The sequence below is a fragment of the Mus caroli genome, unplaced genomic scaffold (assembly GCF_900094665.2).
Source record: "Mus caroli unplaced genomic scaffold, CAROLI_EIJ_v1.1 scaffold_16316_1, whole genome shotgun sequence".
Lineage (NCBI taxonomy): Eukaryota > Metazoa > Chordata > Mammalia > Rodentia > Muridae > Mus > Mus caroli.
In genome coordinates this window covers 1-27,195 of record NW_018391381.1, presented here as the reverse complement: position 1 = coordinate 27,195, position 27,195 = coordinate 1, and the positions used below count along the sequence as shown (strand labels likewise).

At 42.3% G+C, this 27,195-nt stretch overlaps 1 protein-coding gene, 1 long non-coding RNA gene and 1 pseudogene across 2 annotated transcripts; all 3 read right to left on the bottom strand.

The window, feature by feature from the left end:
• Positions 1-6,701: 6,701 nt before the first annotated feature.
• Positions 6,702-9,479, bottom strand: LOC115030361. The gene is made up of 3 exons (XR_003835938.1): positions 9,379-9,479; positions 7,536-7,709; positions 6,702-7,064 (listed from the first exon to the last, which is right to left on the bottom strand). It is a non-coding gene; the product is annotated as an uncharacterized LOC115030361 (long non-coding RNA).
• Positions 9,480-12,533: 3,054 nt separating this feature from the next.
• Positions 12,534-15,768, bottom strand: LOC110289155. Its single transcript, XM_029473943.1, has 2 exons — positions 14,308-15,768; positions 12,534-12,785 (listed from the first exon to the last, which is right to left on the bottom strand). The coding sequence occupies exons 1-2, from the start codon at positions 14,983-14,985 to the stop codon at positions 12,621-12,623; spliced, it is 843 nt and encodes a 280-aa protein (XP_029329803.1). The 5' UTR covers positions 14,986-15,768; the 3' UTR covers positions 12,534-12,620.
• Positions 15,769-19,054: 3,286 nt separating this feature from the next.
• LOC110289156 lies at positions 19,055-26,339 on the bottom strand (annotated as a pseudogene).
• Positions 26,340-27,195: the final 856 nt, after the last annotated feature.

Here is a 27,195-nt window from a genome sequence, read left to right as displayed (position 1 = left end):
ATAGCCTTTTGTAGAAGGATCTGATGGTGTTTTGGATTTCTTCAAGATATGTTGTTATGTTTCCCTTTTCATTTCTAATTTTGTTAATTAGGATGCTTTCCCTGTGCCCTCTAGTGAGTCTGGCTAAGGGTTTATCCATCTTGTTGATTTTCTCAAAGAACCAGCTCCTCATTTGGTTGATTCTTTGAATAGTTCTTTTTATTTCCACTTCGTTGATTTTGCTCTTGAGTTTGATTATTTCCTGCTGTGTACTCCTCTTGGTTGAATTTGCTTCCTTTTTTTCTAGAGCTTTTAGGTGTGTTATCAAGCTGCTAGTGTGTGCTCTCTCTAGTTTCTTTTTGGAAGCACTCAGAGCTCTGAGTTTTCCTCTTAGAAATGCTTTCATTGTGTCCCATAAGTTTGCGTGTGTTGTGGCTTCATTTTCATTAAACTCCAAAATGTCCTTAATTTCTTTCTTTTTTCCTTCCATTACCAAGGTTTCATTGAGAAGAGTGTTGTTCAGTTTCCACGTGAATGTTGTCTTTCTTTTATTTATTTTGTTATTGAAGATCAGCCTTAGTCCATGGTGATCTGATAGGATGCATGGGATAATTTCAATATTTTTGTATATGTTGAGGCTTGTTTTTTGCCCAATTATGTGGTCAATTTTGGAGAAGGTACCATGAGGTGCTGAGAAGAAGGTATATCCTTTTGTTTTAGGATGAAATGTTCTGTAGATATCTGTTAGATCTATTTTTTTTTATAACTTCTGTTAGTTTCACTGTGTCCTTGTCTAGTTTCTGTTTCCATGATCTGTCCATTGGTGAAAGTAGTGTGTTGAAGTCTCCCACTATTATTGTGTGAGGTGCAATGTGTGCTTTGAGCTTTACTAAAGTTTCTTTAATGAATGGGGCTGCCCTTGTATTTTTAGCATAGATATTCAGAATTGAGATTTCCCCTTGGAAGATTTTACCTTTGATGAGTATGAAGTGCCCCTCCTTGTCTTTTTTGATGACTTTGGGTTGGAAGTCTATTTTATTTGATATTAGAATGGCTACTCCAGATTGTTTCTTCAGACCATTTGCTTGGAAAATTGTTTTCCAGACTTTCATTCTGAGGTAGTGTCTATCTTTTTCTCTGAGATGAGTTTCTTGTAAGCAGCAAAATATTGGGTCCTGTTTGTGTAGCTAGTCTGTTAGTATATGTCTTTTCATTGGGGAGTTGAGTCCATTGATATTAAGAGATATTAAGGAAAAGAAATTGTTGCTTGCTATTCTAGTTGTTAAATTTGGCATTCTGTTCTTGTGGCTGTCTTCTTTTAGGTTTGTTGAGGGATTACCTTCTTGCTTTTTCTAGGACATGGTTTCCAACCTTGTATTGGATTTTTTTCTGTTATTATCCTTTGAAGGGCTGGATTCGTGGAAAGATATTGTGTGAACTTGGTTCTGTCGTGGAATACTTTCGTTTCTCCATCTAAGGTAATTTAAAGTTTGGCTAGGTATAGTAGTCTGGGCTGGCATTTGTGTTCTCTTAGTGTCTTTATAACATCTGTCCAGGCTCTTCTGGCATTCATAATCTCTGATGAAAAATCTGGTGTAATTCTGATAGGCTTGCCTTTATATGTTACTTGACCTTTTTCCCTTACTGCTTTTAATATTCTATCTTTATTTAGTGCATTTGTTGTTCTGATTATTATGTGTCGGGAGGAATTTCTTTTCTGGTCCAGTCTATTTGGAGTTCTGTAGGCTTCTTGTATGTTTATGGACATCTCATTCTTTAGGTTTGGGAAGTTTTCTTCTATAATTTTGTGGAATTTGTTGGTCCTTTGAGTTGAAAATCTTCATTCTCATCTACTACTATTTTCTGTAGGTTTGGTCTTCTCATTGTGTCCTGTATTTCCTGGATGTTTTGAGTTAGGATCTTTTTGCATTTTGCATTTTCTTTGACTGTTGTGCAGATGTTTTCTATGGAATCTTCTGCACCTGAGGCTCTCTCTTCCATCTCTTGTATTCTTTTGCTGATGCTTGCATCTATGGTTCCAGATTTCTTTCCTAGAGTTTCTATCTCCAGCGTTGCCTCACTTTGGGTTTTCTTTATTGTGTCTACTTCCCTTTTTATTTCTTGGATGGTTTTATTCAATTCCATCACCTGTTTTGTTGTGTTTTCCTGCAATTCTTTAAGGGAATTTTGTGCTTCCTCTTTAAGGTCTTCTACCTGTTTATCAGTGTTCTCCTGTATTTCTTTAAGTGAGTTATTAAAGTCCTTCTTGATGTCCTCTACCATCATCATGAGATATGCCTTTAAATCCGGGTCTAGCTTTTCGGGTGTCTTGGGGTGCCCTGGATTGGGTGAAGTGGGAGTGATGGGTTCTGATGATGGTGAGTGGTCTTGGTTTCTGTTAGTAAGATTCTTACATTTACCTTTTGCCATCTGATAATCTCTGGAGTTAGTTGTTATAATTGTCTCTGGTTAGAAATTGTTCCTCTCCTGATTTTGTTAGCCTCTATCAGCAGACCTGAGAGACTAGCTCTCTTCTCTGAGTTTCAATGGTCAGAGCACTCTCTGCACGCAAGCTCTCCTCTTACAGGGAAGGTGCACACCATATCTGGCATTCGGACCTTCCTCCTGGCCAAAGATGAAGGCGCAAAACAGGACCTGTCCCAGAAGGTGTGTTGCTTTGGCCTGTCACAGAAGCTGTTAGCTTCTGTAGTCCACACTCTCACCTGTGCAGACTACTTTTGGTGGAGTACCCGAACAAAGATGTCTCCCGCTGATGCTGAGGCAAATTCCTCCTGGGGTGGGCAGATGCCTGTTCTCTGGCCGGGAAGGTGCCCGGATGTCTGGAGCCCGAAAAGGGGGCTGCCTCAGAAGCTCTGTGGCTTCCGCCGGGACAGCTGTTTCATTCTGTGAGAGACTGCAAGCCAGAGCTCCCAATGTGAAGCTACCCACTGGGGCTTTTTACCATCCTCCTAAGATTTGTGTTTTTAAAGCCCACATCAACAAATCAACCAGCCCTTGTGTGTCCAAACTTGTCATTGTTTTTTGTGGGCCTCTAAGAACACTAACCTCTGTCACTTTGGTTAGCTAACAGCTTGATGCTTCTCCGTGTTGTTTGTTGCAGGAATTGCATTGGGTAGCAGTTTGCCATGAACGAGATGAAGGTGGTCACAGCCCTCTGTTTGCTGTGCTTTGAAATCCCTCCAGATCCCTCAAAGACCCCATTAAGGTCCCCCAGTTGATCTTGGGCTACAAAGATGGCATCCACCTCTACCTGAAGCCACTGGGCCCTGGGTTTGGAAAGTAAGTCTTAGGAGAGCAAGGATATGGACTCATTGTGGATCCCTGCCTGTGTGGGGCTTGGGAGACAAAAGCATGCACATTGAGAGTATCCTGGAAGACATTCTCTTCTAAACACGTGTGTGGAATGATTCAATGCCTGGGCTCTAGAATTCATTCCTTCACTCCACAAACATTTGCTGCCCTGAGAAACTTTATTTATTTCTCATAACTGCATTTATTTAACCATCTCAGTGTGCATTTGGGATATAGTAGACATAAGGAAAATTGCTTAAACTAAATCTGTACAAAATAAATAATACTTTAAAAAGCAAACACCCACCACCGAAGTCAAAGAATATGAAATATGTTTTTATTGATGTGATGTCGTTCTTGGGATGTATCTCTGTGGTACTTCTTGGTGTTGGTGTTTCACAGGCATATAGGGCTCTGGGCAGTCACAGTATCTCTTGGGAAGGTGATGCAATAACATTAAAGGGGACTTCCCAGGAAAAAGGAAACTCTTTTCTATAATACCATGCATGAAGATGCAAAGGACTTTTGGGGTAAAGTTCAGGTTGGGGCTATATGTGATTTAGAGGTCCTGCCCTGGCAGTTGCTGCAGCAGCTTCTTGATGGCTATGGGTACCAATGTCACTAGGGGTCAAAGTATAAGATCACTACACTAGGAGGATCAAATCTTGGAATTATCTCCATATGGAAAGAAGGGAACCAGAACCTACTATCAGAAATAGGAGCCAGGAATTCTATCCCTGAGAGTTGGTAACGTTTTTAGGGCAATGGTTCTCCACCCATGGGTCACGACCCCTTTGATAGGAATGATCCTTTTACAGGTTCCACCAACACTAATCAGAAAACACAGATTTTACATTATGATTCATTACAGTAGCAAAATTACATTTATGAAGTAGGAATGAATTTATTTTATGGCTGGGGAGAGGTCACCACAACATGAGGAACTGTATTAAAAGGTCAAAGCACTAGGAAGGTTGAGAACTAAGGCTCTAGGGCATCTTGGGAAATGTGCCATATACCTTTCCTAATACCAATTCTTTTCTGATTGAAAGAAGGCCACAGCTTGGAAAATCTGCCCTAAGATACTTTCTAACTCCTCTAAAGCCATCCCTGCTCACTAGAAGCTGGGTTGTAAAGGTTCCATTATATTGTGCCTATTAGCTATAAGCCTTAAGGCAACTAACTTGCCCTTTTGTCCTAGCACACAGATAAACTGTTCTCTGTGGGACCATGAAAGATAGCCTGTTTCCTGGTTGAGCTAGGTTTAAGCCCCAGAGACCCAGGAGATAAGTTTGCAGGGGATGGAAGGAAGTTGCCCACGACCCCAGACACCAGGCTCCTGACTTGAGGCTCCAGCTCTCCATAATTCTGTGGTCATCACTCATGTAGATCAATACCCCAAACCCCTGGTAATTTCTCTGGACTCCACCCTCACAGTTACCTGGCAATAGCCAAGTAGGCCTGGTCCACTATAAAAGGGGCTGCTTGCCCCCTCCCCCCTCTTACTCGTATTTTCTACTCCTGCTTCTCTCTCTTCCCTCTTGCTCCCCCTCTCTCTACAATCCCTTCCCCCTCTCTTCACGTGGACATGGCTTCTCTACTTTCTCCCTCTCTCTGCCTTTCTCAGCTGCTACTATCCTCTTAGCTACCCTGTCTTCATGACAGAAAATGCTTTAAAACCAGACCTGACTCTTCTCTTTGGGGTCCTATGTGCTGGAGTAACAAAGCAGGACTTCCTCTAAAGAGCATGCATGTAATCTTCCTCGGGAGGCCTCCCTATGCTCACAGATATGGCTTCCACCAACCAAGCTATCCCTGGACAAACCAAGGACTCTTGTTCTTATGATCCAGCTGGAGTGCTTCCCCTTGCCCTTTTTCCTTTAGCTCCAGGCCAGTCAGCCCTACGGCTCACACTCAGTTCTCAGCTTTTTATCAGCATCCAGAAGTGTTTGCGGTGTCCAAGAGCTAGAACCTCCTGTCCCTGGCCACTGTGTGTCCCAAGAACCTATGAGTCAGCTCATGGAAGTTCTGCGGGGACCCCAGACTGTGCTTCTCTACCCCTGGAGTTGGGGCCTGCAGCTTCTCACAGCCCAACACCGACCCAGTGGTTGTGTGGGGTGTGTGAAGTCAAACTCCCCATGTCTGACTCCATGAGCAACCCTAGCCCTGTGGTGGGCTGGACACAGAACCCCATTTTAACCCACAGTTCTCTGAACAAATGTAGTAATATTTCAACATTTATCATGTTGGTGGTGATTGTCCAGTCATAACCATCATGTGTCTCCAGGTGGTAACTGAGTCTAAACTGTTACATTTATATCTTCAGCACTTTGTTACTCAGTAGTATAGACAGGATGGTGGTAGCCCCTCTCTGATTTGAGGAAGCTGTGACTAAATTTTAATAATAAGGAAGGAACTTGAGGGCCTCAGATCTAGAAGGAACTTGAGCCTTAGACTTCCTGACTCTGGTGTCTTTTGATCAAGACACCATCATTAATATCAGCTTCATGAGTGGTTGGATAAATCCAAGAACTCTAATGTGTGTGTGTGCATGTGCATGTATATATGTGCATGGTGTGTGTGTGTGTGTGTGTGTGTGTATTAGGACCTCCTGGGGAGATAGAGTGGACACTGGAACTGGTGGCCATTTCAGATGACCACTGCTTCATTTTTATGATTTTTTCAAACACAGCATGAGGCTCCATTGGTCTTGGTCATGAACATGTGTGGGTGAAATATGTTATGGGTGTGTAATGTCTCTTTGTGTGTATCATGGAGGGGAATGTACAAGACGGTGAACTGAGCTAGTCTTGCTCATTACTTTTAGGCAAAAGAGCCACTTTCTGGTTACACATTCGACTCAATTGGAATCCTATGGTTAGACCTTGGCTGGTAACCCAGGGTTCTGGGCTCTTACTTTTCTGTGTTCTCTCAACATGGCTAACATGAAGCTCTTTGCATTGCCTGACCATTTTGCTCTTATTCCTGCCTTAGTTCTCTGTTTAGTCAGGTACTGAGTATCCAGTCTGTCCTCTCCTACCTTCTTAAGAATCAGTGTGCATTAGGTCAGCACGCTGGTAGGTTAGGAGTATAGGTAGGAGTCCTGGTGGCTTCAGTGGCTCCACAAGAAACCCGCCCCAGGAAGCAGAACATGGCAGATCAGGGATGGCAGAGAACTCATCATGATTCCGGATCCAGGAACAGTTTAAAGCAACATGGGAACCTGTGTTCAGATCCATCAAGATAAGACAAATGCTGTGCATTATACTGAGAACTTTATTGCAGAAAGGAGGGAAGATGGAGAAACTTGTGTGAGGATTAATTAGGTAGAGAGAGACCATGCAGGGTAGATTTAGATGAATGCATTAGGTAACTGTCATGTGAAAATGATACTAGGCTGAATAATGTCTTCACAATGATGTTCAGGCCTTGGGATTTGGAGCCCATGGTACATATTGAATAATTCCTCATAATTCAAAAGGAACTTAGTAGGTTAGATTGAATAAGATACATTTAGATGGGAAAACTATCTTGGAGCTTTTAGGGATCTTGATAATGTCATAAGCATTTGTAAAAGGGATGGACATTAGAAGAGAGGGGATGAGGTGGGTGCTGGCTTTGAAGCAGGGGAATATTCCAGTGCCAAGAAACGATGATCTATACTGAACAGAGGAGGAGAGGACTCTCTGGAGTACTCTTCTGAAGAAGGTTGGTCACACCAACAACTTAGCTTTCTGCCAGTGAAACTCATCTCAGGCATTGGAGCTCCACAACTGTAAGATAATAACTTTCAATTATTTCAGACCACCAAGGTTGTGACAATTGATTATTGGTAAAATGAAGAAGTCATGTAGGGAAAAATGAGATGGTGGGAAGTGAGAGGCAAGGAGAGAAGGCTGGAGGAGATAGGAGGTTCATGATCAGGTGCACAGTCAGATGTGGGTAGCAGGAGACAGAAAGAAAAATGGGGAATCTAGAGAAAGGTGTGTGCATGTGTGTGTGTATGTTTGTGCATGCATGAGAGAGAGAGAGAGAGAGAGAGAGAGAGAGAGAGAGAGAGAGAGAGAGAGAGAGAGAGAGACAGAGAGAGAGAGAGAGAGAGAGAGAGAGAGAGAGAGAGAGAGAGAGAGAGCACAGGAGGCAGGGAACAAATAGGTGTGAAGAAAGATACACAGACAGAGAGCAAGATGGTGACAGGACAAGATGTCAGGCAGCATGTTTATAGAATCTGTTCTTGTCCTTACCAGAATCAGTGGAGCTTCTTGAGATGTAGGTAGATCCCATTTTTGGACTTCAGCACAAGTCGGGCTAAGGGCATGGGGACCCTGGTAGGATCTGGCAGTAGCTTGAAGCGGAGTAGTGTCAGGGCCACAATCACCTTCAGCTCACTCATAGCAAATTGTTTCCCAATGCAGTTCCTGGGTCAGAAAGGGACAATACAACTCATTAGCCTCTCACCTCTTGTAAGGGTTGACTCTTGAAACAGCCCAGAACAACATTCAGGGCCTACTGTCACAGGTTCAGTCTAACAGCTTTGACTACAGGTCATACCTACTTTCACCCTAGGTCTTGACTCTCCTGAATTTTTGACATAGCCTCAACATTTTTCAAGGCCACTTTGACCCTACTTCTTTTAGTGGTATGAATCTGTTAGGCCAGCATTTTAAGGACTAGAGGTCAAACTTATCGATAATTTAATATGTTAATCATTGCTTAGTTTACTCCATTCAGGGATATCTAGCACATAGCTTCCATAGAGTGGAATCAGATTATCAGTAGAAAAGTTCCTACATGAAGACTGTGTTGAGGATCTTCAAGTGGCTGCCCCATCTGCCTCCTACTTAGGGCAGCCCACCTCCTTTATCCAGCATCATCCAGTCAGCCTGTGACTGAATCCTAGTTCTTGGGAAGTAGAGGGAGAGAGACCATGAGCTCCAAACAAGCATGAGACTCTGTCTTTGAAAGCACCTGCAGCAGCGTTGTTTGTTCCAACTTAAGCTGAGTTTCCCAATACTCTCCTGGCTTCTAGTGGCAGAGACATGGATTGCAGTGAGTGGCAAGCAGAGCATTCAATCCTGAAGTACACCAAGTGTGTGTGCATAGCCCGTGCTTGAAAGAACAACTTACTTATAGCCTGTTCTGTGTAATCTGATTTGCCACTTCATGAATTCATGAAACCCTTCTTCTGTACCACCTTTGAAAGATTACAGTGAGTCAGGTCCCAAGGGACAATTTCCCTAGACACCATCAGAACGTCTTTGTCCAGTTCAGGAGCTATTTCAACTCACTAGAGACCTTAAAAATGCTATGTTATATGTAAAACAGAGGATTTACTTAAAACTCTCCATCTTTTAACGCCTTTTGTCTGAAGTTAGACTACATAGCCTATAATTGTAAATTTGAGGAACATACATTATCTGTCAAGTTTTGGCCATTGGGCAACTGCAAGAGAGATGTGAGTATCAACATCGATTCAAAAATTCTGTTAAGAAAGAGTGCAAAGGTTGGATCAGCATATCCTGGTATGAACCTTGCCTCAAATGACCCACTGTAACACTTCACATATCTCATTGGACAGTTGCTTGCATGTCATTGGCAGACAGACATGCAAGGAAACGAAATACTTGCACAATGATTCCAGAATAAAGAACTATCTAGCAATGGTGATGGGTCAGGTCGAGGTCTGGATAAGTCACGCTTTTTAAGAGTCCTGCATTTGACAAGCTGGACACCTAAAGTTAAAGTTAAATACTTGCACAATGATTCCAGAATAAAGAACTATCTAGCAATGGTGATGGGTCAGGTCGAGGTCTGGATAAGTCACGCTTTTTAAGAGTCCTGCATTTGACAAGCTGGACACCTAAAGTTAAAAATCACTTACAAAACAAACAAACAATGTAAACTCCTGCCCTTAAAGTGAGGAAAATATCAGAACACATGCAAGTGTGTGGCATCCACTGACATAAGTTTGTTTGACCAATGGATTGATGTCTTCATAATGTGTCCTGAAGTGCTACCCTCCTTTAGTGCACAGACACATCCTCAAGAAGCTCCTCCCCCCTCCCATAGCCACCAATCAGGATGTACCTGGGGATGTCACATATGCAGGAGACCAAAAACGAGTAATGCTGCATATATTTTCCACAGTATATTCCATCATCATACACAGGATGTCTCATCTGGCTCCTCCTGATAAGGGCAGGAATGAGTGGCTGTGTCAGGGAGAGTCTGGTGCAAACCTGAAGGGTCAAACACCTGCAGGGAGACAGCTCCTCAGTCAGAACATGTAGAGGTCAATTGCAACCCACAAGGGGATAATATGCCCAGAGGTGGGAACAATAGGAGGTATTTATTGGTCTTGAGACCAACTTCTCTGCCCTCCTTGGGGGTCTCCTACCTCTGGCTTTGGCCACACCTTCGGGTTGTGGTGGAGACCATAAATGGAGAGTGTGACCTGGACACCTGTAGGGGCAGATACGAATATGAGAGAAGATGGGTTACACCCAGGGGTAACTCCTTGGTTCCTGAGACAGCAAGGGATAATATGCCCACACAAGATACTTGGGTGCTATAGAATATCACTTTCTGCACATGTGCATGTGTTGGGAAAGAACTTGAGACACAAGAGAGGAATATAAAAAATGGAGTGTAAGAGAGAGAAGCAAGAAAGATGAAACTGAGTTTTGGGAATAAATAACATTAGAACTTAAATTTGATGAAGGATTTCCACTAAAAATGTATATTAAGTTCTGACATTGAGTTGATTTATTCTGGTTTTTCAGGTAAGGTACTGTGATAGTTAGTATATTCTTGGACCAGGGAGTGGCACCATTTGGAAGTGTGGCCTTGTTGGAATAGGTGTGACCTGGTTGGAGGAGATGTGCCACTGTGGGTGTGGGGTTAATATTCTCACCCCTGTTGCCTGGAAGTCAGTCTTGCAGTAGAAGCCTTTGGATGAAGACATAGAACTCTCAGCTCTGCCTGTGCCATGACAGCCTGATTACTGCCATGCTCCCACCTTGATGATAATGGACTGAACCTCTGAACCTGTAAGGTAGTCCCAGTTAAATGTTGTTGTTGTTGTTTTTTTTTTTTTAATAAGATTTGCCTTGTTCATGGTGTCTGTTAACAGCAGTAAAACCTTAACTAAGACAGGTACTAAAGTTTCAGAGAGGAGTTACATATCACCAAAGCAGGATGTGACAGTCCTAGGGTTTTGACATGAGGAACTGAGACAAGGGTTACTTTCCTGACATTGCAGGGGTCTTGTATCTGCTGATCAGTTCATCTTTGCTGACAACCCTTGTGCTTCTCAGAGAAGGAATCACATGTCTCAGATGGGATTCATTCATCTCTTTCACTTGCTTTGTCTCATAAAAGAAAGACATCTTCCTAGCCCCTGTCTGGTTCTTTATCCTGTACATCCTAGTGAATAGTATTTGAGAGATAAAGTAAAAATAACATATTCAAAGGTTTCTTTGAGAAAAATTTTCACACACACACACACACACACACAACTTTGTAAAGAAAAGAAGCTTATTAATCTCACAGATTTGGAGTTGAAAGTTCAAACAGTTCCCTCCCCTTGGTTGCATATTATCGTGGTCAGGACAGGTATATATCTCTTCAAGGTCTCTTTCTCTTTCTAAAGCCACTGTATAGAACAATGTGAGACAAACCCTAATCTAATTGATCCACTACCTAGTGGATCTACCTCTAAACATAGTCAAGCTAAGTTTATCCATCTCAGGTTGAGATAAATAGGTTAGTCCTCGGGCACATGCTTAGTAAACAAGAATCGTTCTGTACAATTTACAGCACTACCAAGATCAACATATATTAACAAAAGCTTTCACCCTCCCAACTCCATTAACGTGTGACTCTGGAAATTACATAGCTGTATGAGTTTGGCAGGGAACAAATACTAAGCCACAGCAAAAGGTCAGCAGAAAGCAGCTGTGGGGTTCCACTTCTATCATATGCTAGAGACAAAGAAGTCAGTCATCAGGGAGTGAGGAAACTCCTTCATTCTTTCCTTCACAGACATCCAGATAGACAAATTGAAGATTCCAAGGAGTTCTGCAAGAAAAAAACCTCATCCTTTTTTGTTTAAATTTGTCTTATTTGCTCTTTTTATTTGAAAAACTCCCTCCCCCCTCTGTGTTTGTGTGTGTGTTCTATGCATGTATAATGTAAAACTATTAGTGGAATAAGCTTAAAAAATCCTGTATTCTCCATTTTAGTAAAGAATTAGGGCTGCTAGTAGGGCATCATGACATTTTCTGTATTTGATGACATCAAACTATCAGGTTATGGAGAGTAACCAATAATTTGATCTCGGCAAGAGTCTAGAGTCACATTGTAGTTGCTCATCTATAAATAAATAGTAGTTATTTATAAAAAAGTCTACATATTATATCAAATGTAGAGGATGATAAAAATACGTGACTATTGGGGATTGAGAGAAAGACCTAAGCTCGATCTGCAGAACCCATACAAAAAAGCTGTGTGTGCATGAACGTCAAGAAGTAGGAAGACCAAAGTGTGGATACACTTCCTTCCTTCTTAGAATGGGGAACAAAATACCCATGGAAGGAGTTACAGAGAAAAAGTTCAGAGCAAATCCTGAAGGAACGACCATCCAGAGACTGCCCCACTTGGGGATCCGTCCCATAACAAACCACCAAACCCAGTCACTAGGCAGATGCCAACAAGAGCCTCCTGAGAGGAGCCTGATATAGCTGTCTCCTGCCAGTTCCAAGCAAATACAGAAGTGGATTCTCATAATCATTCATTGGACGGTGAACAAAGTCCCCAACAAAGGAGCCAGAGAAATACCCAGGGAGCTGAAAGGGACTGAAGCCCCATAGGAGGAACATCAATATGAACTAACCAGTACCCCCCCCCCACCCCAGAGCTCCTTGGAATTATACCACCAATAAAAGAAAACACATGGTGCAACTTGTATCTCTAGCTATATATGTAGCAGAGGATGGCCTAGTCAGTCAGTCATCTTTGGGGGAGAGGCTCTAGGTCCTGTGAAGGCTCTATGCCCCAGTACAGGGGAATGGCAGAAACAGGAATGGGTGTGGGTTGGTTGGGATAGAAGGGGAAGGGGGAAGTGCTAGGGGATTTTCAGAGGCTAAACTAGAAAAAGGGATAACATCTGAAATGTGAATAAAGAAAATATCTAATAAAAAAAAAGTTGTGTGTGGTGGCACATGCTTATTATCTCAGTGCTGGTGAGGTGGGGACAGGCAGGTTCCTTCCACTCACTGGCCAGCCTAGCCTATTAGGTGACTTCCAGGCCAGTGCAAGATTCCTGGAAATTACCTGTGGAATGACAACCAACGTTGATCCTCTGGTTCCCACTTGTATGTACAAACACATGCCTGTGTTTCCAGGCCCAACATGAAAACGCACATGTGACAGTGAGGACATCTGAAGAATAAGTGTAGTCTTGAATTATACCGTGTTGGCATCTGGCATTTAGTCTGGAGTATAAAAATTGAAGAATGTCACTGCTCCCAAATTAGAATGGATGCACCATGGTGAGACCATAGATTCAAATGAAGAATGAATGTTTGCTGATAAAAAAAGAGATGCTTGCAATGTTATTCATGCAAAGCAGCAGAACTGGAGATCATTTAAGTGTATGGAAAGTCATTTAAGCCTATTATTGTACTTTATAAGTAAGAAGCATTTTTTCACTGAAAAGGAAACGGGAACTCTGTGAGTGCCTGACTCACCTGCAAGAAAGACACCACAACAGGATCCTTCTGTACATGTTTATTGGGAGAGTTTGATTGCAGAGAAGAAAAGACCCTGAGCCCCAGAAATGGCGCTGCTTATATAGGCCTAGGAGAGGTGTGTCTACACCCGATTGGTTATGCTTTCAGTACCTCATTTGCATGCCTCAGGCCAGGCAGTGTCTCGATAAAAAACTCTACTGCATATGTGCACACTAGTTGTTTACCCAAACTTATGGGTGGTGGCCAGCGGTAGCCAGCGCCATCTTGTAATGGCGTATGTGGCTTCCCACATCTCCCCCTTTTAATTTTAATAAAATGATGCTGGGCTAGGCCTGTGCAGTTATGTCCATCCGCTGCGGCTCCTGTTTTAGGTCATTCCTCTAGTGTCACAGCCTTACCTGTCATAGGATAACCTTAACACCACCAGGCCCTGTGTCTTAAGTTGGTCTGTTCATGAGGAAAGTTGCCCATCTTTGGGTACCGTGACGCTGTGTGACATCAACTGTTAAATGATCTAGGCTGAACTCTACAAAAGAGGCCAGCCAAGTTTTAAGGGAATGAATTATTGGGGAAATCATGATCACCCTATCACTTGCAGTGAGGAAACCTCAGCGATGCGCCTGGGCTGATCAATGATTGTTGAGTCTTTCTCATCCCAGTGCAATGGATCCATAAATCTGTGGGGTGCCATAGCAGAGGACTCAGATGCCAACTAATTCTTGAGCATAGATAACCAAACTTCAGGGGAGGCGCCATTTTCAATGGCTAAAAGTGCCTGAGTTATAATCACCTTGTCACGTTTTTGTTGGGTTCTGAATTTGCAAACCAACCAAAGCATGAATACCAGTCCACAGCATATGNCAGCACCAAACAAAATCACTCCCACCCATTCCTTAAAGTAAGAAAATGCAGAGGTAAGCCAAGAGGTAAAGTCTCCAAGGGTCACTGGTTCCACTCTGGTTCCATTAAGGTTCAGGATCTGTATCTGCAGCTTCGTCTGCAACCTTTTCAGCTCCTGCGACCAGTTCCCCTTCAGATAATTCGATAACTCTGTACTTTTAATAAAAGAATCATTAATATACCTAATGGGAGTAATGCACACATGTGGAGTTGATGCCACACAACTCATTTGTATGACATCCATCATCTGTTCCATGTTATGTTGTAAAATATCCACTCTTTGATTCACTAACATTAACCCTGAGGCAATATGAGAATCCACCCTTCGCGGGGTAAGCAATGCCTCAGACATTTTTTCTGTTACCTGATTTATGGTGTCAGCAGTATTAACTTGATTGGCCATAGCAATTCCTGCGGTAATTGCTGACGCTGCAGACACCACAATGGCAGTAACAATGGCAGCTGTGATTCCAAAATCTCTCTTTTGCTGCACAAGACTCATAATTGGGAACTTCTCTGGATCTGCCTCAACAGGCACAGGGACAAAGGTTGGTTGATGTACCACTAAGGCTAAGAAATTGGTTCCATTCCAGCATTGCATCAAAAAACAAGTGACATTTGTACAATCTAACCATTCTGTATTATTTTGAAATTCAGCCAATATAAAGAAAAATGGAGGATTGACACAAACTTCTACTGGAGAAGTAGTCATATTTCTGATAACTCTATTAGATGTCACATTATCTAAATGAGCAGAGGTATTGGAAAGTGTGGCAGAAACATTCAATATCTCATGAAAGGTTCCAGTCAGCAATGCAAAGGCTGACAATCTGGTACTAGCACCTGCCTCATTACTTAAAATCCATTGGTAATATGGCCAAATATTTTCTTTCCCTGTAGCATCTCCTTTATCATTCATTATGGCAAAATCCAATGGAGGTGACAAAACAAAACCCTTTGCTATTTCTTTCTGAGGAAAAATTTTTGATTGACAAGGTGAAAAAACTATAGGAAATGCAAGGTCTGGATGACACCAGGGCATGCTGCGTATAGCAGTAGCATTGCCAACAGGCCATCATGATCTTTTGGGAATAGTCACATTTCCCTTTATCATAATAGTGGTGATGTTTATAGGTGAAGTTACATTATTTCCAACATCACTTGAGCCTGATTGTGCTCCTTGAACTACTTGTGTTAAAGCATTAAATAACACTCCAGAGCTCATTTTATTTTGGCTAATGGGATCTGCCCAAATAGAGACAACCTTTTTCTTTAAAAACATACAGGGTGTAAAAGGTTTATCCACATTATGCACAAAGCATAGTGTATAATTTAAATGAAAACCCGTACTATTATACACCCGTGGCTCTTGAGGAGTTTGTCGTGTACAAGGCACATCCAAAAAACATTCAGTTGCAAAAGCAAAGGCAAGGTAGAGGAATTGGAATGTACTGGTAAGGGTACTGGTCATGATCTCACTATGGCCCACAAAGGTATACTTATCCCTGTCTCAATCATAAGGAGTAAGAATAACAGGATCATCTTGGGATTCATCTTGATCTTTCATGGCTCTTGTCATTCGCGTCGGAACCCAAAGTGGATTATCTTCACCCTGTGGAAAACCACAAATAGCTCCCCTGGATCTGATTAATATGGGATCCGGTCCATACCATTTGTTATCAAGGACATTTTTCCATTTGACCATTTCATTGGGCAGTTGAGGCCACTGGCTGTGCCTTTCGGCTGGTGATCTTCCAGCATCATCCAATTTAAAAAAATTAAGAGTAAATATTGTAAGGGATAGAGCCATCTTTGGCATCATAGCCTCTATCCCCCCTTTTTGTTTTTGCAAATATTGTTTCAAAGTACGATGGGCTCTTTCAATGATGCCTTGGCCCTGTGGATTATAGGGCAATCGATTAATATGTTTCACTTGCATTTGTTTGCAAAATTGACTAAATTTAGAAGAGGTATATGCAGGACCATTATCTGTTTTTAGCAGCAGGGGCTTGCCCCATGCAGCCCAAGCCTCTAAGCAGTGGGATATGACATGAACTGCCTTTTCCCCTGTCAAGGGAGAGGCATGTAGGACACAAGAACTGGTATCGATGGACACATGTATATATTGTAATTTACCAAAAGCTGGGATATGCGTGACGTCCATCTGCCAAACATCTAGGGGTCACAATCTGGGAGGATTAATGTCCATGGAAGGTGCATTAATAAATTCTATACATTTACCACACTGTAGGACAATATCTTGAGCTTCTGTTCATGTGAGCTTAAACTTCTGTTGCAAAGTAGAAGCAGGAACATGATAAAGTTGATGAAAATTCTTAGCACCTTCTATAGAACTTCATTAGAAGAAGTTCTAATGCACCTTAAGTTCTTAGCACCTTCTATAGAATTCAGCAATTGCATTTCCCTTAACCATAGGTCCAGGTAATGATGTATGTGCTCTAATATGTAGACTATAAAAGGGATGCTCACACATCAAAATACAATCCTGTATTTTCATCAAAATTTCAGATACTGGATTAGACTGCTTAAAATTTCCAGCGGTCTCTAATCCTAATACAGCATTAACCACATAAACAGAATCAGAGATAATATTTATTATTATAGAGATAATATTATTATTTATTTATATTTATTTATTTATTTATTTATATTTTCAAATAGTTTTATTTTAATATTTATTAAATATGTTACTATTAAATATTATATTAATATAGCATAAATGATATGAAATATTTATTATTAATATTATAGAGATAATATTTATTCTCAAGCCTACTCTTTTTACCCTTTAAACACTGCTTTTGCATATGACCTGCACTGGGTATTCTAATTGATTGTTTGTCCATTAACCCTGACCTGTAAGCATTTCAAAGCTCCATGCTGGTTGCCCTGCAGTAGCATTAGCATGGGCCTGACTCAAACACAGATCATGCCATATAGACTTCCAGTCTAGATACTGTCCCATAGTAAGACATGCTTTTACCACACTCATTCAATCAAAAGGAATCGTGGCGTGGTGAGCCAGTCTATCAATTTGGGACTGAGTAAAAGAGGCATTGACTCCATAGGTCCTTACTTACTCTGCTAAGTCTTTCACTTGTTTATGCGATATTGGCTCATAATATCACTGTTGAGCTTGATCCTGGAAAACAGGAAAAGCCTGACATATTTTACACAACCCTCTAGGGATGCAAAAAGAGTGGCCATTGCCAATTGTTTTCTTATCTGTATAAGGCGGAGGTGGTGGGGGAGCACTGAGACTCCTCCCTATTGGACCATATCTTTCCACCTCATACTCTGCAGCAGCCTCCTCCAAATCTTCCTCCTCCCCTGCTGATAATTCTAATAACTGAAAGTCCTCGAGAGGAGGGTAAATTGACTTAAGTTTTTGATCTTCATTCTTTATATTATCTTTTGAATCTCTATATTTTGGTTTCTTTTCCTTTTCTCTTTTTATATCTCTTCCTTTACTTTTTTTTCCTGCACCCTCCTTCCTTTTCATTTCTCTCTGTTTCTGACATGCTTTCCTGGTGCTCCTGCAAAAGTCACTGCCCTTCCTTCAGCTGGTTCACATTTCTTGTCCTGGATACAAGCCTTTATCAACTTCCATAATGGTCTTGTTCCTGCTTTCACTTTCTCTTCAGCTTCTTCTCTTGCTATATCTCTCCCTAACTTTTCCCAACTAGGTAGCATCAGCGACCCAGTGGGGGCAAACCAAGGAGCAAGTCTGTCTATCTCTTAAGAACCCTCTCACTGTACTTTCAGAAATCTTTAAACCTCGTTCTTTAAGCAAGGCGTGCACTGGACCTACTAATGGCAGAGACTGGCCAGTACCCATGGTCGTCCTGGACTAAAGTGTCCTTGAGACACTCACTTATCTACATGCAATTCTTAGTCCCAAGATCGACTCACGAGTTTATCTACACTCGCTTTAGGATCTTATGTATCTGCCAAGCTATTCCCAGCAGATACACTTGTGTCCAGGGTGATGAAAATTAAGACAATAACACAATATCAGGGAAAGAAAGAAAACAAGCAGCACAACCCCAGCAACAATTACCGGATCTATTCCGTAGGAAAGCATATCTCTCAGAGACTTACATAAATTTCTTTTTACTTACCGGTACCACCGTTCACCAGCTGAAGAGTTCTGAATCTACGAAGTCAAAACCTTCTCAACAGCCTTTATTGCGGGAACAATTCTCCTCCCCGTGTTGCAGTTCTGAATCCTCCCTGTAACAGGGGGTCTTCTTCATGCCTGAAGATGTCTCGTCCCGGGTTTCGGCACCACTTGTTAGCGCCTGACTTGCCAGCAAGAAAGACGCCACAACAGGATCCTTCTGCACACGTTTATTGGGAGATCTTGATTGCAGAGGCGAAAAGACCCTGAGCCCCAGAACTGGCGCTGCTTATATAGGCCTAGGAGAGGCNTGNCTACACCCGATTGGTTATGCTTTCAGTACCTCATTTGCATGCCTCAGGCTAGGCAGTGACTCGGCAAAACACTCTACTGCACAAGCACACACTAGTTGTTTACCCAAACTTATGGGTGGTGGCCAGCAGTAGCCAGTGCCATCTTGTAATGGCATATGTGGCTTCCCACAGAACTCAGAGATTCAGAACTGGTGAAGGACATAGACTATTGACTATCCATTATCTGTGCAATAAAGAGCCGAGGAAATTCATAACTTTGGGTAAAGAACGTCCATCAGGGAAGGTGACAGATGTACTAAGTTCTCTGACAATGCCTGGGACAGGTGTGTAGAGCCTTATGGCCTCCTTGATGCACATTGTGGTATAGGGAATCTGGTCTCGGTGATCCCTGAAATAAAGTCCATCCTTAAGATCAGGTACACTGGAGACCAGGGACTCCTTCCTACCCAAAGAATAAGGGCATTTCTACTTATTGAACTCTTACCAGGTGATAGAGGATCCATCCGCCAGAAGGCTCTGAACTTCCTCTCTGCATCTCTGTTGGTGCTCAGGGTGTGTGGCCAGAACATAGAAGATCCAGGAGACTCCACTGGCTGTGGTGTCATGGCCCTCGAATATGAATGTGTCCACCTCAGCATGTAGGTCCTTGTCTAACATGCTGTCCCCATTCTTGATCTCAGGGAAGCAACAGGCATTGTCAGAGCTATGCTTGTTTCTTTTGTGTTTCCAGGAAGAATCTCAGGACTTTGCTGAAAAATACTCACTCTGGCAAATAAGAGGATATCCAGAAAATCCAAACGTCTTTTCTTCTTGACCTTTACCAGCTCTCCCCTATCTTGCAGCTGATCCTTTCTCAGTTTGATCACTCCATAAATTCCAGAACATCAATCATCACACAAACCTGAGAGCTATGGTAGCCCCATGTAGCTTCATGTGTCTCCTTGCCTGAAGCTATGTGCTCTATATTGGTCAGCGATTAAGGACTGGGCAGTGTTAGAGGACTGGTGACATCTGATGTAGGTCAGACCTCTTTTAGCACCACGGGCAATGGAAGCTCTGCTTGACTTGCTCGGTCAAGTCTCACTACACATTATCAATATGATGAGACTCACGTAGTACCTAGCATTCTGATGTTCCAACTCCCAACACTGTCAGTGCAAAAGTATCAAGTATATATGTGATCTGGTTCCTAAAGGGGAGTGCACTGAAGGGTCTGGATGTGCCTCAGAAATCATCAATAATCCCTTTGAGCTGATCCTAGGAAATGAGGGGGACAGAATGTGCAAACAGAACCTGTGTGATCATGGGCAAGTTGACAAGCTTGTTTGGCCAAGTGGCCATTGGAAGAAAGTTTGTAGATGGTATCATTCTGATGAAAGATATTCCTCACACGAGAGTGAACTAGGTTATTCAAGTTACCAATGGCCTGGAGGTAGGTCTTGTAATTTCTGAAGAAGAAGATAAAGAACAGATTAGACTGTAGAGAGATTTGACCCGCAGATAGAATGGACTCCAGGAGATTTCTATATGGTAGGAATAGACAACGTTGAGGAACACACTAACTCTGTCTTATAACTCTTGTAATTTTCAAGTCAGTGTAAGGTGGCAGGAGTGTCTAGGCATCCACCTCAGCTAGGGATCACTGTTCTATGGTTAAGGTTGGGTTGGATCAGAGATTGAATGGAGGCTGCGGTAATACTCTTTTTTGAGTATCCTAGATGTCCCACATGCATCACAGAGTAGTCCGTATCAGTTGGTAAGACAAAGGCCCTGAAGTTCAAGGCTTGTCACTCACCCATTCACTTGAACACTGCCCTTGTGGCTGAAGGCACACTTCATGACAGTGTCTAGGGTCATTAAGGAGATGTGTTGAAAAATCTCTATTGAGGATTCGTGACTTGCCAGCCGTTCCCATTTGTCCTGCAGTGGGAGAGAAACATTGACTTAATTTCTCCAGAAGACTTCAATTGACTTAATTCTTTCCCTATATTTTTAGATACTGTGTTCTAAGTCCTTCAATTTAGATAACAAATGTTTTACAGAAACAAAAGAATGAAAAAGAAATCTTTGTGAAAGGACACTTATTGTAAATTATTTCAAAATTAAATATAGAAACTCATAAGAAAGGAAGCAAGTTTCACATGTTTACAATTAGTTAATATGTCTTATCTGATAAACAACACTGTTTTTAGGGGATAAAAATGTTGATACATTAGTTTATGGGAAGCTGAGCTCAGCCTGAGATAACAGCAGTACTTCTATGTATAGAGTATAAAAACCCCAAGTAGCCTGGATAGCAATTCTAATGGGGTTCTCCAGTGACCCCAGTTACTATGTATTCATCAAAATCTTGCTGAGAAGAATTGAATCATTGTAGTTGTTTGAATGACAATAGCCTCCATATGTCCACCGGGAGTGGCACTATTAGTAGTTGTGGACTTGTTGGGGTAGCTGTGGCCTTGTTGGAGGAGGTGGTCACTGGGGCAGGCTTCCTGTTATCAGATGTTCAAGTTATGCTCAGTGTTTCACTCTCTTCTTGCTGCTTTTGGATCTGATGTAAAACTCTCAGCTACCTCTCTAGCATCATGGATGCCTGTGTGCCACCATGCTTCCCATGATGATAATGGAGTAAAAGTCTAATCCGTAAGCTGACCCAATTAAATGTTTTATGGTATCTATTCACAGCAATGTGACCCCAATTAAGACAGAAGTTGGTACCAGGAGTAGGGTATTGCTATAATAGACCTGACCATTCTTTGTTTGGAGTAATATTTTCTTTGGAAATTTGAAAGCAGTTGCATGCTTTAAGTGGGGTTTAATGGGCCATATTCTGGTAGAACGACAGTGGTGCTAAGAACGATATGAATTGCAGGATATTGGCTCAAGATGTTTCAGAGGAGAAGAATTTAATATATGGCCTTGGGACTGTTATTGTGATATTTTGGCAAAGAATGTAGTTGCTTTTTTTCCTCGTCAAAAATTCTGGCCGGGCGTGGTGGCGCACGCCTTTAATCCCAGCACTTGGGAGGCAGAGGCAGGCGGATTTCTGAGTTCGAGGCCAGCCTGGTCTACAGAGTGAGTTCCAGGACAGCCAGGACTACACAGAGAAACCCTGTCTTGAAAAACCAAAAAAAAAAAAAAAAAAAAAAAATTCTGCCTAAGGCTAAAGTGAAGAGTTTTCGATTAATTGCATTGGTAAAGGATATCTTAAAATAGTTTAGTATGAATTCTGTCATATGGTTATTAGTATTCACTCTTATGCAGATCTATAATGAAAAGGAGGAAACTGAGTAAGAAAAATAAATACAAAATGTATATTTTGAGGAGAAAGGAGGCACCAGAAAGTAGAAATGTAGCTAAAGCCTGTGTTGAAGGGGATAAACAGATTAAAGAAAGCTTGATGCTAAGTGGAAAAAGAAGTGGCGACCTCACACCAGAACCCCACCCAGATAAACTTCCATTTTGTTAAAAGAAATTAAAGAAAGGTGAAAAAGAATTAAAGAAAAGCCTAGGGCCTGGTCTGGAGGTGCATACCTTTGATCCAAACATTCAGAATGCAGAGGTTGATGAATCTCTAAGTTTGAGACCAGCCTGGTATACAGATTGAGTTTTAGGACAGCCAAGCTTAGGCAGTAAAGGAAACCATCAAAACCCGCCGATGAAAATGTAATTTAATGAGGGGTCCATGTCCAGGCCTAGCAAGCATCAGAACTTAGCATATGGCCACATGGTTCTGTCTTAGAGTCTAGGAAAGAAGCAAGGGAATATGGAATTTCCCTCCATGACTAAGGAAAGCTGCTGAGGCCAGTCATATGTCTTGTGTGTCCTTATATAGAGAATTTAAGAGTCTATTATGTGAATCTGTGAAGATGAAGCCTTAATTGCCTTAGAACGCCAAGATGTTGGAGATGTTAGGGCTGTGGTCTATCTGCTCCTCAGCGCTGCTAACATGGAGGGGACCAAGCCAATAACAATGAAAGAAGTTGAAGATTTCAAGAGCACTTTGACATAAGATATTGAAATGCAGATTTTGGAGTTTGCCAACTTGTTTTCAGTCTTGCTTTTGTTCAGTATTTCTTTACAATGCTCCCTTCTCAATTGTTTGAAATTGTAATATATATCCTGTACATGTCAGGAGTGTATGATATGCCTTTTCATTTTGATTTTACAGGGGATTAAAATTAGACTGCATGAGTCTCTTAGACTTTGTTCTTTGGAACAGTGCTATGATAGACTATGGGGAATTTTGGAGTTGGACTGAATGTATTTCTGCATTAGGATATGACTACTAGCCTATGGGGGTGTGGTCAGGGAGTGGAATGTGGTTGATGGATTGAATGAAAATGTTCCCCAAAGTTCCAATAGGAGATGTGGCCTTGTTAAAGTATGTGTGGCTTTGTTGGAGGAAGTGGTCATTGGAGGTAGGCTTTGAGAACTCAGATGCTCAAGGCATACCTAATGTCTCAATCTCTTTCTGCTGCATTTGGATCAGGATATAGAATTCTCAGCTACCTCTTCAGCTTATCAATATATACTTATGTTCTAGTGTGCTTTCCACTATGATGGTAAAGGACTAAACTTCTGCATTGTAAGCTAGCTTCAATTAGCTAAAACAGGCATAATCCAGAGTCCTATTGAAAGGTGGTGGTATGGTAGGTTTGGCTATGACAATGTGGATCTGGAGTCCATCTCCCTGATGAGTCACTCAAGTCTGTGCAGAAGCACTGAGACCCAAGGGAAACCACAACTAAGTATTATCCTGAGAAGTCTCTCTGATGTTCAAGATTTAAAGAGGCAGAAGAGTACCCTGATGCTCTTTGCCTTGGGCAATGAGCAAGCATGACCATATCCTAGTACCTGGAAATTTTCTGTTCAAACTATATTTGAAGAAATAGTAGAATATATATGTGATACTTGTTGATGTATACACTGAGTAGGTGAAGAGAAAGATTGAGAGAGAAAGAGAGAAGAGAATATAAGCAATAAGGAGAGAAGAAAGGAGGAGGAGTTTGAGGAGGAAAAGGAGAAGGAGGAGGAAGAAGAGAAAGAGGAAGAGGAAGAGGAAGAGGAAGAGCAGAAGCAGCAGCAGATCTGGCAGCTGTGGCAGTAGTAGAAGCAGAAGAAGCAGTTTATGGAGAAAGGACAGCAGAGATGTGGGGTGTAGGAGAATAAGCTAAAATGAACTCACTAGCATCAATCGAATGGAGTCAGCCATGTTTTTAACATAGGTTTTCAGAATTTCATAGTGGAAGGCTGGAGTTAGCATCTTCAGGTGCTGGAACCATGGCTGTCCGTTCAACAGGAGCAAACCATACCCTGGTCCAGAGAGATGTGTGTGTTTTACATGGGATCAAATCAGAGAGATCAGCTGAGCAGTGGTGGCACATGTCTTTAATCCCAGCACTTGGGAGGCTGAGGCAGGTGGATTTCTGCGTTTGAGGCCAACCTGGTCTACAGAGTGATATATAGGACCGCCAGGGCTCTACAGACAAATCCTGTCCTGAAAAACCAAAAATACCTAAAAAACCATAAAAACAAAACCAAAAATAAACAAGGAAACAAAAAACAAATCAGAGAGACCATTAGATAATTTGGGTCAAGGAGCTACGAAGTGGAACTGTTAGAGACAACTCTGAAGAATGGTACAGTTCATATTGTGAATTTCCCAGCTAGTGTCACTTGCTGTGATTATGACAGCTGTGAGATAAAAATTGCCAAAGGGGAAGTTAGATCAAATTTATGTTCATATAGGACTGTTTGGCGAAATGAAGGGTCAGAGTAGAGCTTTGAGGGTAGACCATGACAGTGGTAGTCTGTTATATTTCATTCTCCATGAACCAAAGACAAAACACTTGAAAAGCTAATTAGATGTAGACCATATTTCCAGTTAAGACATACATACCAATCCAAGGAGCTAGAAATCTATAGGCACCATGAGTCTTTGGATCTGAAAGGGAAACAATGACATAACAAGAAAAGGGATAAAAAAGGCAGCCGCACGGTAACTGTGGTTGAAGCCATGGGTTTCTATGATACCCATAGAAACTGTCCGTTTGTAAACTGTCTAATGTCACTGTCCATTTTCTCATATCCCCCTCAAGCTCTGTCCTAACAGTCAGGCTTAGGAAGGGAGGATTTGTGTGTGTGTGTGTGTGTGTGTGTGTGTGTGTGTGTGTGTGGTGCTGGCTTAGTTATCCTATGAGTCCTGGCAGGAAACAATTAGAGATTTCAAACCTGGAACAATTAACAAGACCTACCATCTTAATTTGATTAAATAACAAAAAAAGATAAAGGATTTGGTTTTCAGTACTGTGTGTTGTTGGCCACATGCTAGGTTGTAGCCTGAGAGAATGGTAGAGTGTGTAGGGTCACACTCTTCCAGAATTTGACAGGGTAAGTACCAAAGAGGAAAGTGCTTATCTCTTCACAACAGCATGTTATGCTCACCTGATCACCCCAGAATCACTTTCATGTAGTCAGGGTCATAGACAGTTAAGTAGGCCTTGCTCCGCCAGAACCATCTAGGAAAGGCACTTGGGAAGTTTTCTATGCATGAGACAATTTCCTGTAGTTCTTGGTCACCTTTGAACTTCTGTTGAAGGAAAGATAATGTAGTGGGACTCTTGTTTAGTTTTTGGACTGGAGACAAGTGTAGAGCAAGCACAGGAACACAGCTCTGGTTTTTAATGAAGTTGCCAGGAAGGTGAGGCCGTTCGATGAACTATGTGAGCTATCACTCTTAGCTTTGTTATATGGGTACAGGTCCTGAGCTGGATTTGAAAGTCCTGTTGGATGCAGCTATGATCCTCAGAGGAATCACAGGGTCAGATCCTCATATCTGCACAGAACACGGCATACCCATGTCTTTCTAAGATCATCTACAGCACAATTCTTTGTTGGGCATCTTTCCATGTATCCTCCTATTTGGCTCCGTACTTTATTTCCTGAGGTGATAGTGCAATGGGTCAGTACTGTCCCTTCCAAGTTGCCTTTCTGGGTAATTTAACGAACCTGTGCCAGGCTCTTGAGCTGAACCCTGTGGGAGAAGAACGTGATGCCGTGCTTGAATCGAAAGAGCTTATATTGCAGTGTGTGGAAAGAGAAAGAAGAGCCAAATGGCCCTGTGGAAATACTAATATTAGTGTTTTCATATGAGTGTCCTACCCACCCTTTCCCTTTAATGTGCCATTACTTTGGAATTTTAATTTATAATTCACCCATCCTGAAAATTCTAATCTGGGTCAGCCACTCACTCATCCCAGTATTGTAAACCCTTCCTGTGCCTGATAATTTCTAAGATGTGCACCATTGTTACACCAAGAACTCCTGGGGGCAATGTTTCCACCTCTCTGATGTCTGCATTCCCATGCAAGCCCAGAGCTTGGGAGAGAGTAACCATAAGTAACTTGTCAAGGAACTACTTAAAAGTTGTTTGAGTACAGCAGAGACATTAAAGGTGCTCAGCCAGAAGAGGAGGAGACTAGGTAGGACCAATTAAAGCTTTCAAAGTGCAAGACTATCAGTATAGAATTGAGCAACAGCCAGATAGTAACCCTTTTGTTAGGATGATGTTCCTCAGCCTGAGCTGGGCATCTTATGAGGCACTTGGACTCTTTATATATCATGCTTTGCCCTGTGAATTTGATGGCTGGTCTCTGAGACACACATCTTCCCTGTCTCCCACCCATCTTTCCCTTTCCTTCATACCTCATGCCCAAAGAACCAGTGAAAGGGTGGTGTTGGGAACTGCTGGAGAGCCTTGAGTAGCCATTGCCTGTGCAGGTAGAACTGGACAGCTTTCACCAGCAGTAGGAGCAGACCGATCACAGAGGCCACTTGTAGGAATCCAGAGAGGCTGCCTGCAAATTGGGTCGGGCTTAGAGCAGAGACACTCATAGTTCAGCCACTCCTTTGTTGCTGTCCTCACTCTCACCAATCCTTTCTACCTCCTGCCTAAATCCTGTAAGGATTGCCCGCCTACCTGTGGGAGGGAGAATGGTGAGGCTGATCAATCTTGATCTCAAAGTTCAGTTGGTTAAATATAAATAACAGGAATGATTTACCTTGGGAATCAGAGACACAATTTATTTTTCCAGCTGCCAATGCCTACCTCTGCCCACTTTCCTGTCTTTGTGGGAGTTAAGAACAGTGACTTTTTTCCCTTTTATTTTCCTTTTCATTGTATTTGCTGTCTACACTTATGGATGCAGTGTGATATTTCAACTCGTGGATACTGCACACATAAGCTAAGCAGAATAATTATTATTTCCTTAAATATTAATTCACTTATTTTTTAATCTTTTCTTGCCAAGTTTTATTTAATTATTAAACATCAAACAAGGGTGTAATTTAAAAATAAATATCGACATCCGGCACCCTCCCAGCCGGAGGACAGTGGTGCGCCCTGCACGGGAGTGCCATCTTGGCTCCGGGACTCCGACACCCTCCCAGCCAGAGGACAGTGGTGCGCCCTGCACGGGAGTGCCATCTTGGCTTCGGGACTCCGCCGAACTTAGGATCTTAGTCTGCTCAGGTGAGAGTGAGCACCACAGAGGCAGACAGCTTCTGGGACAGGCGGGAGCGACAGAGCCACTGAGGCAGCACCCTTTTGGGGCCGCAGACATCCGGCACCCTCCCAGCCGAAGGACAGTGGTGCGCCCTGCACGGGAGTGCCATCTTGGCTCCGGGACTCCGCCGAACTTAGGAACTTAGTCTGCTCAGGTGAGAGTGAGCACCACAGAGGCAGACAGCTTCTGGGACAGGTGGGAGCCACAGAGCCTCTGAGGCAGCACCCTTT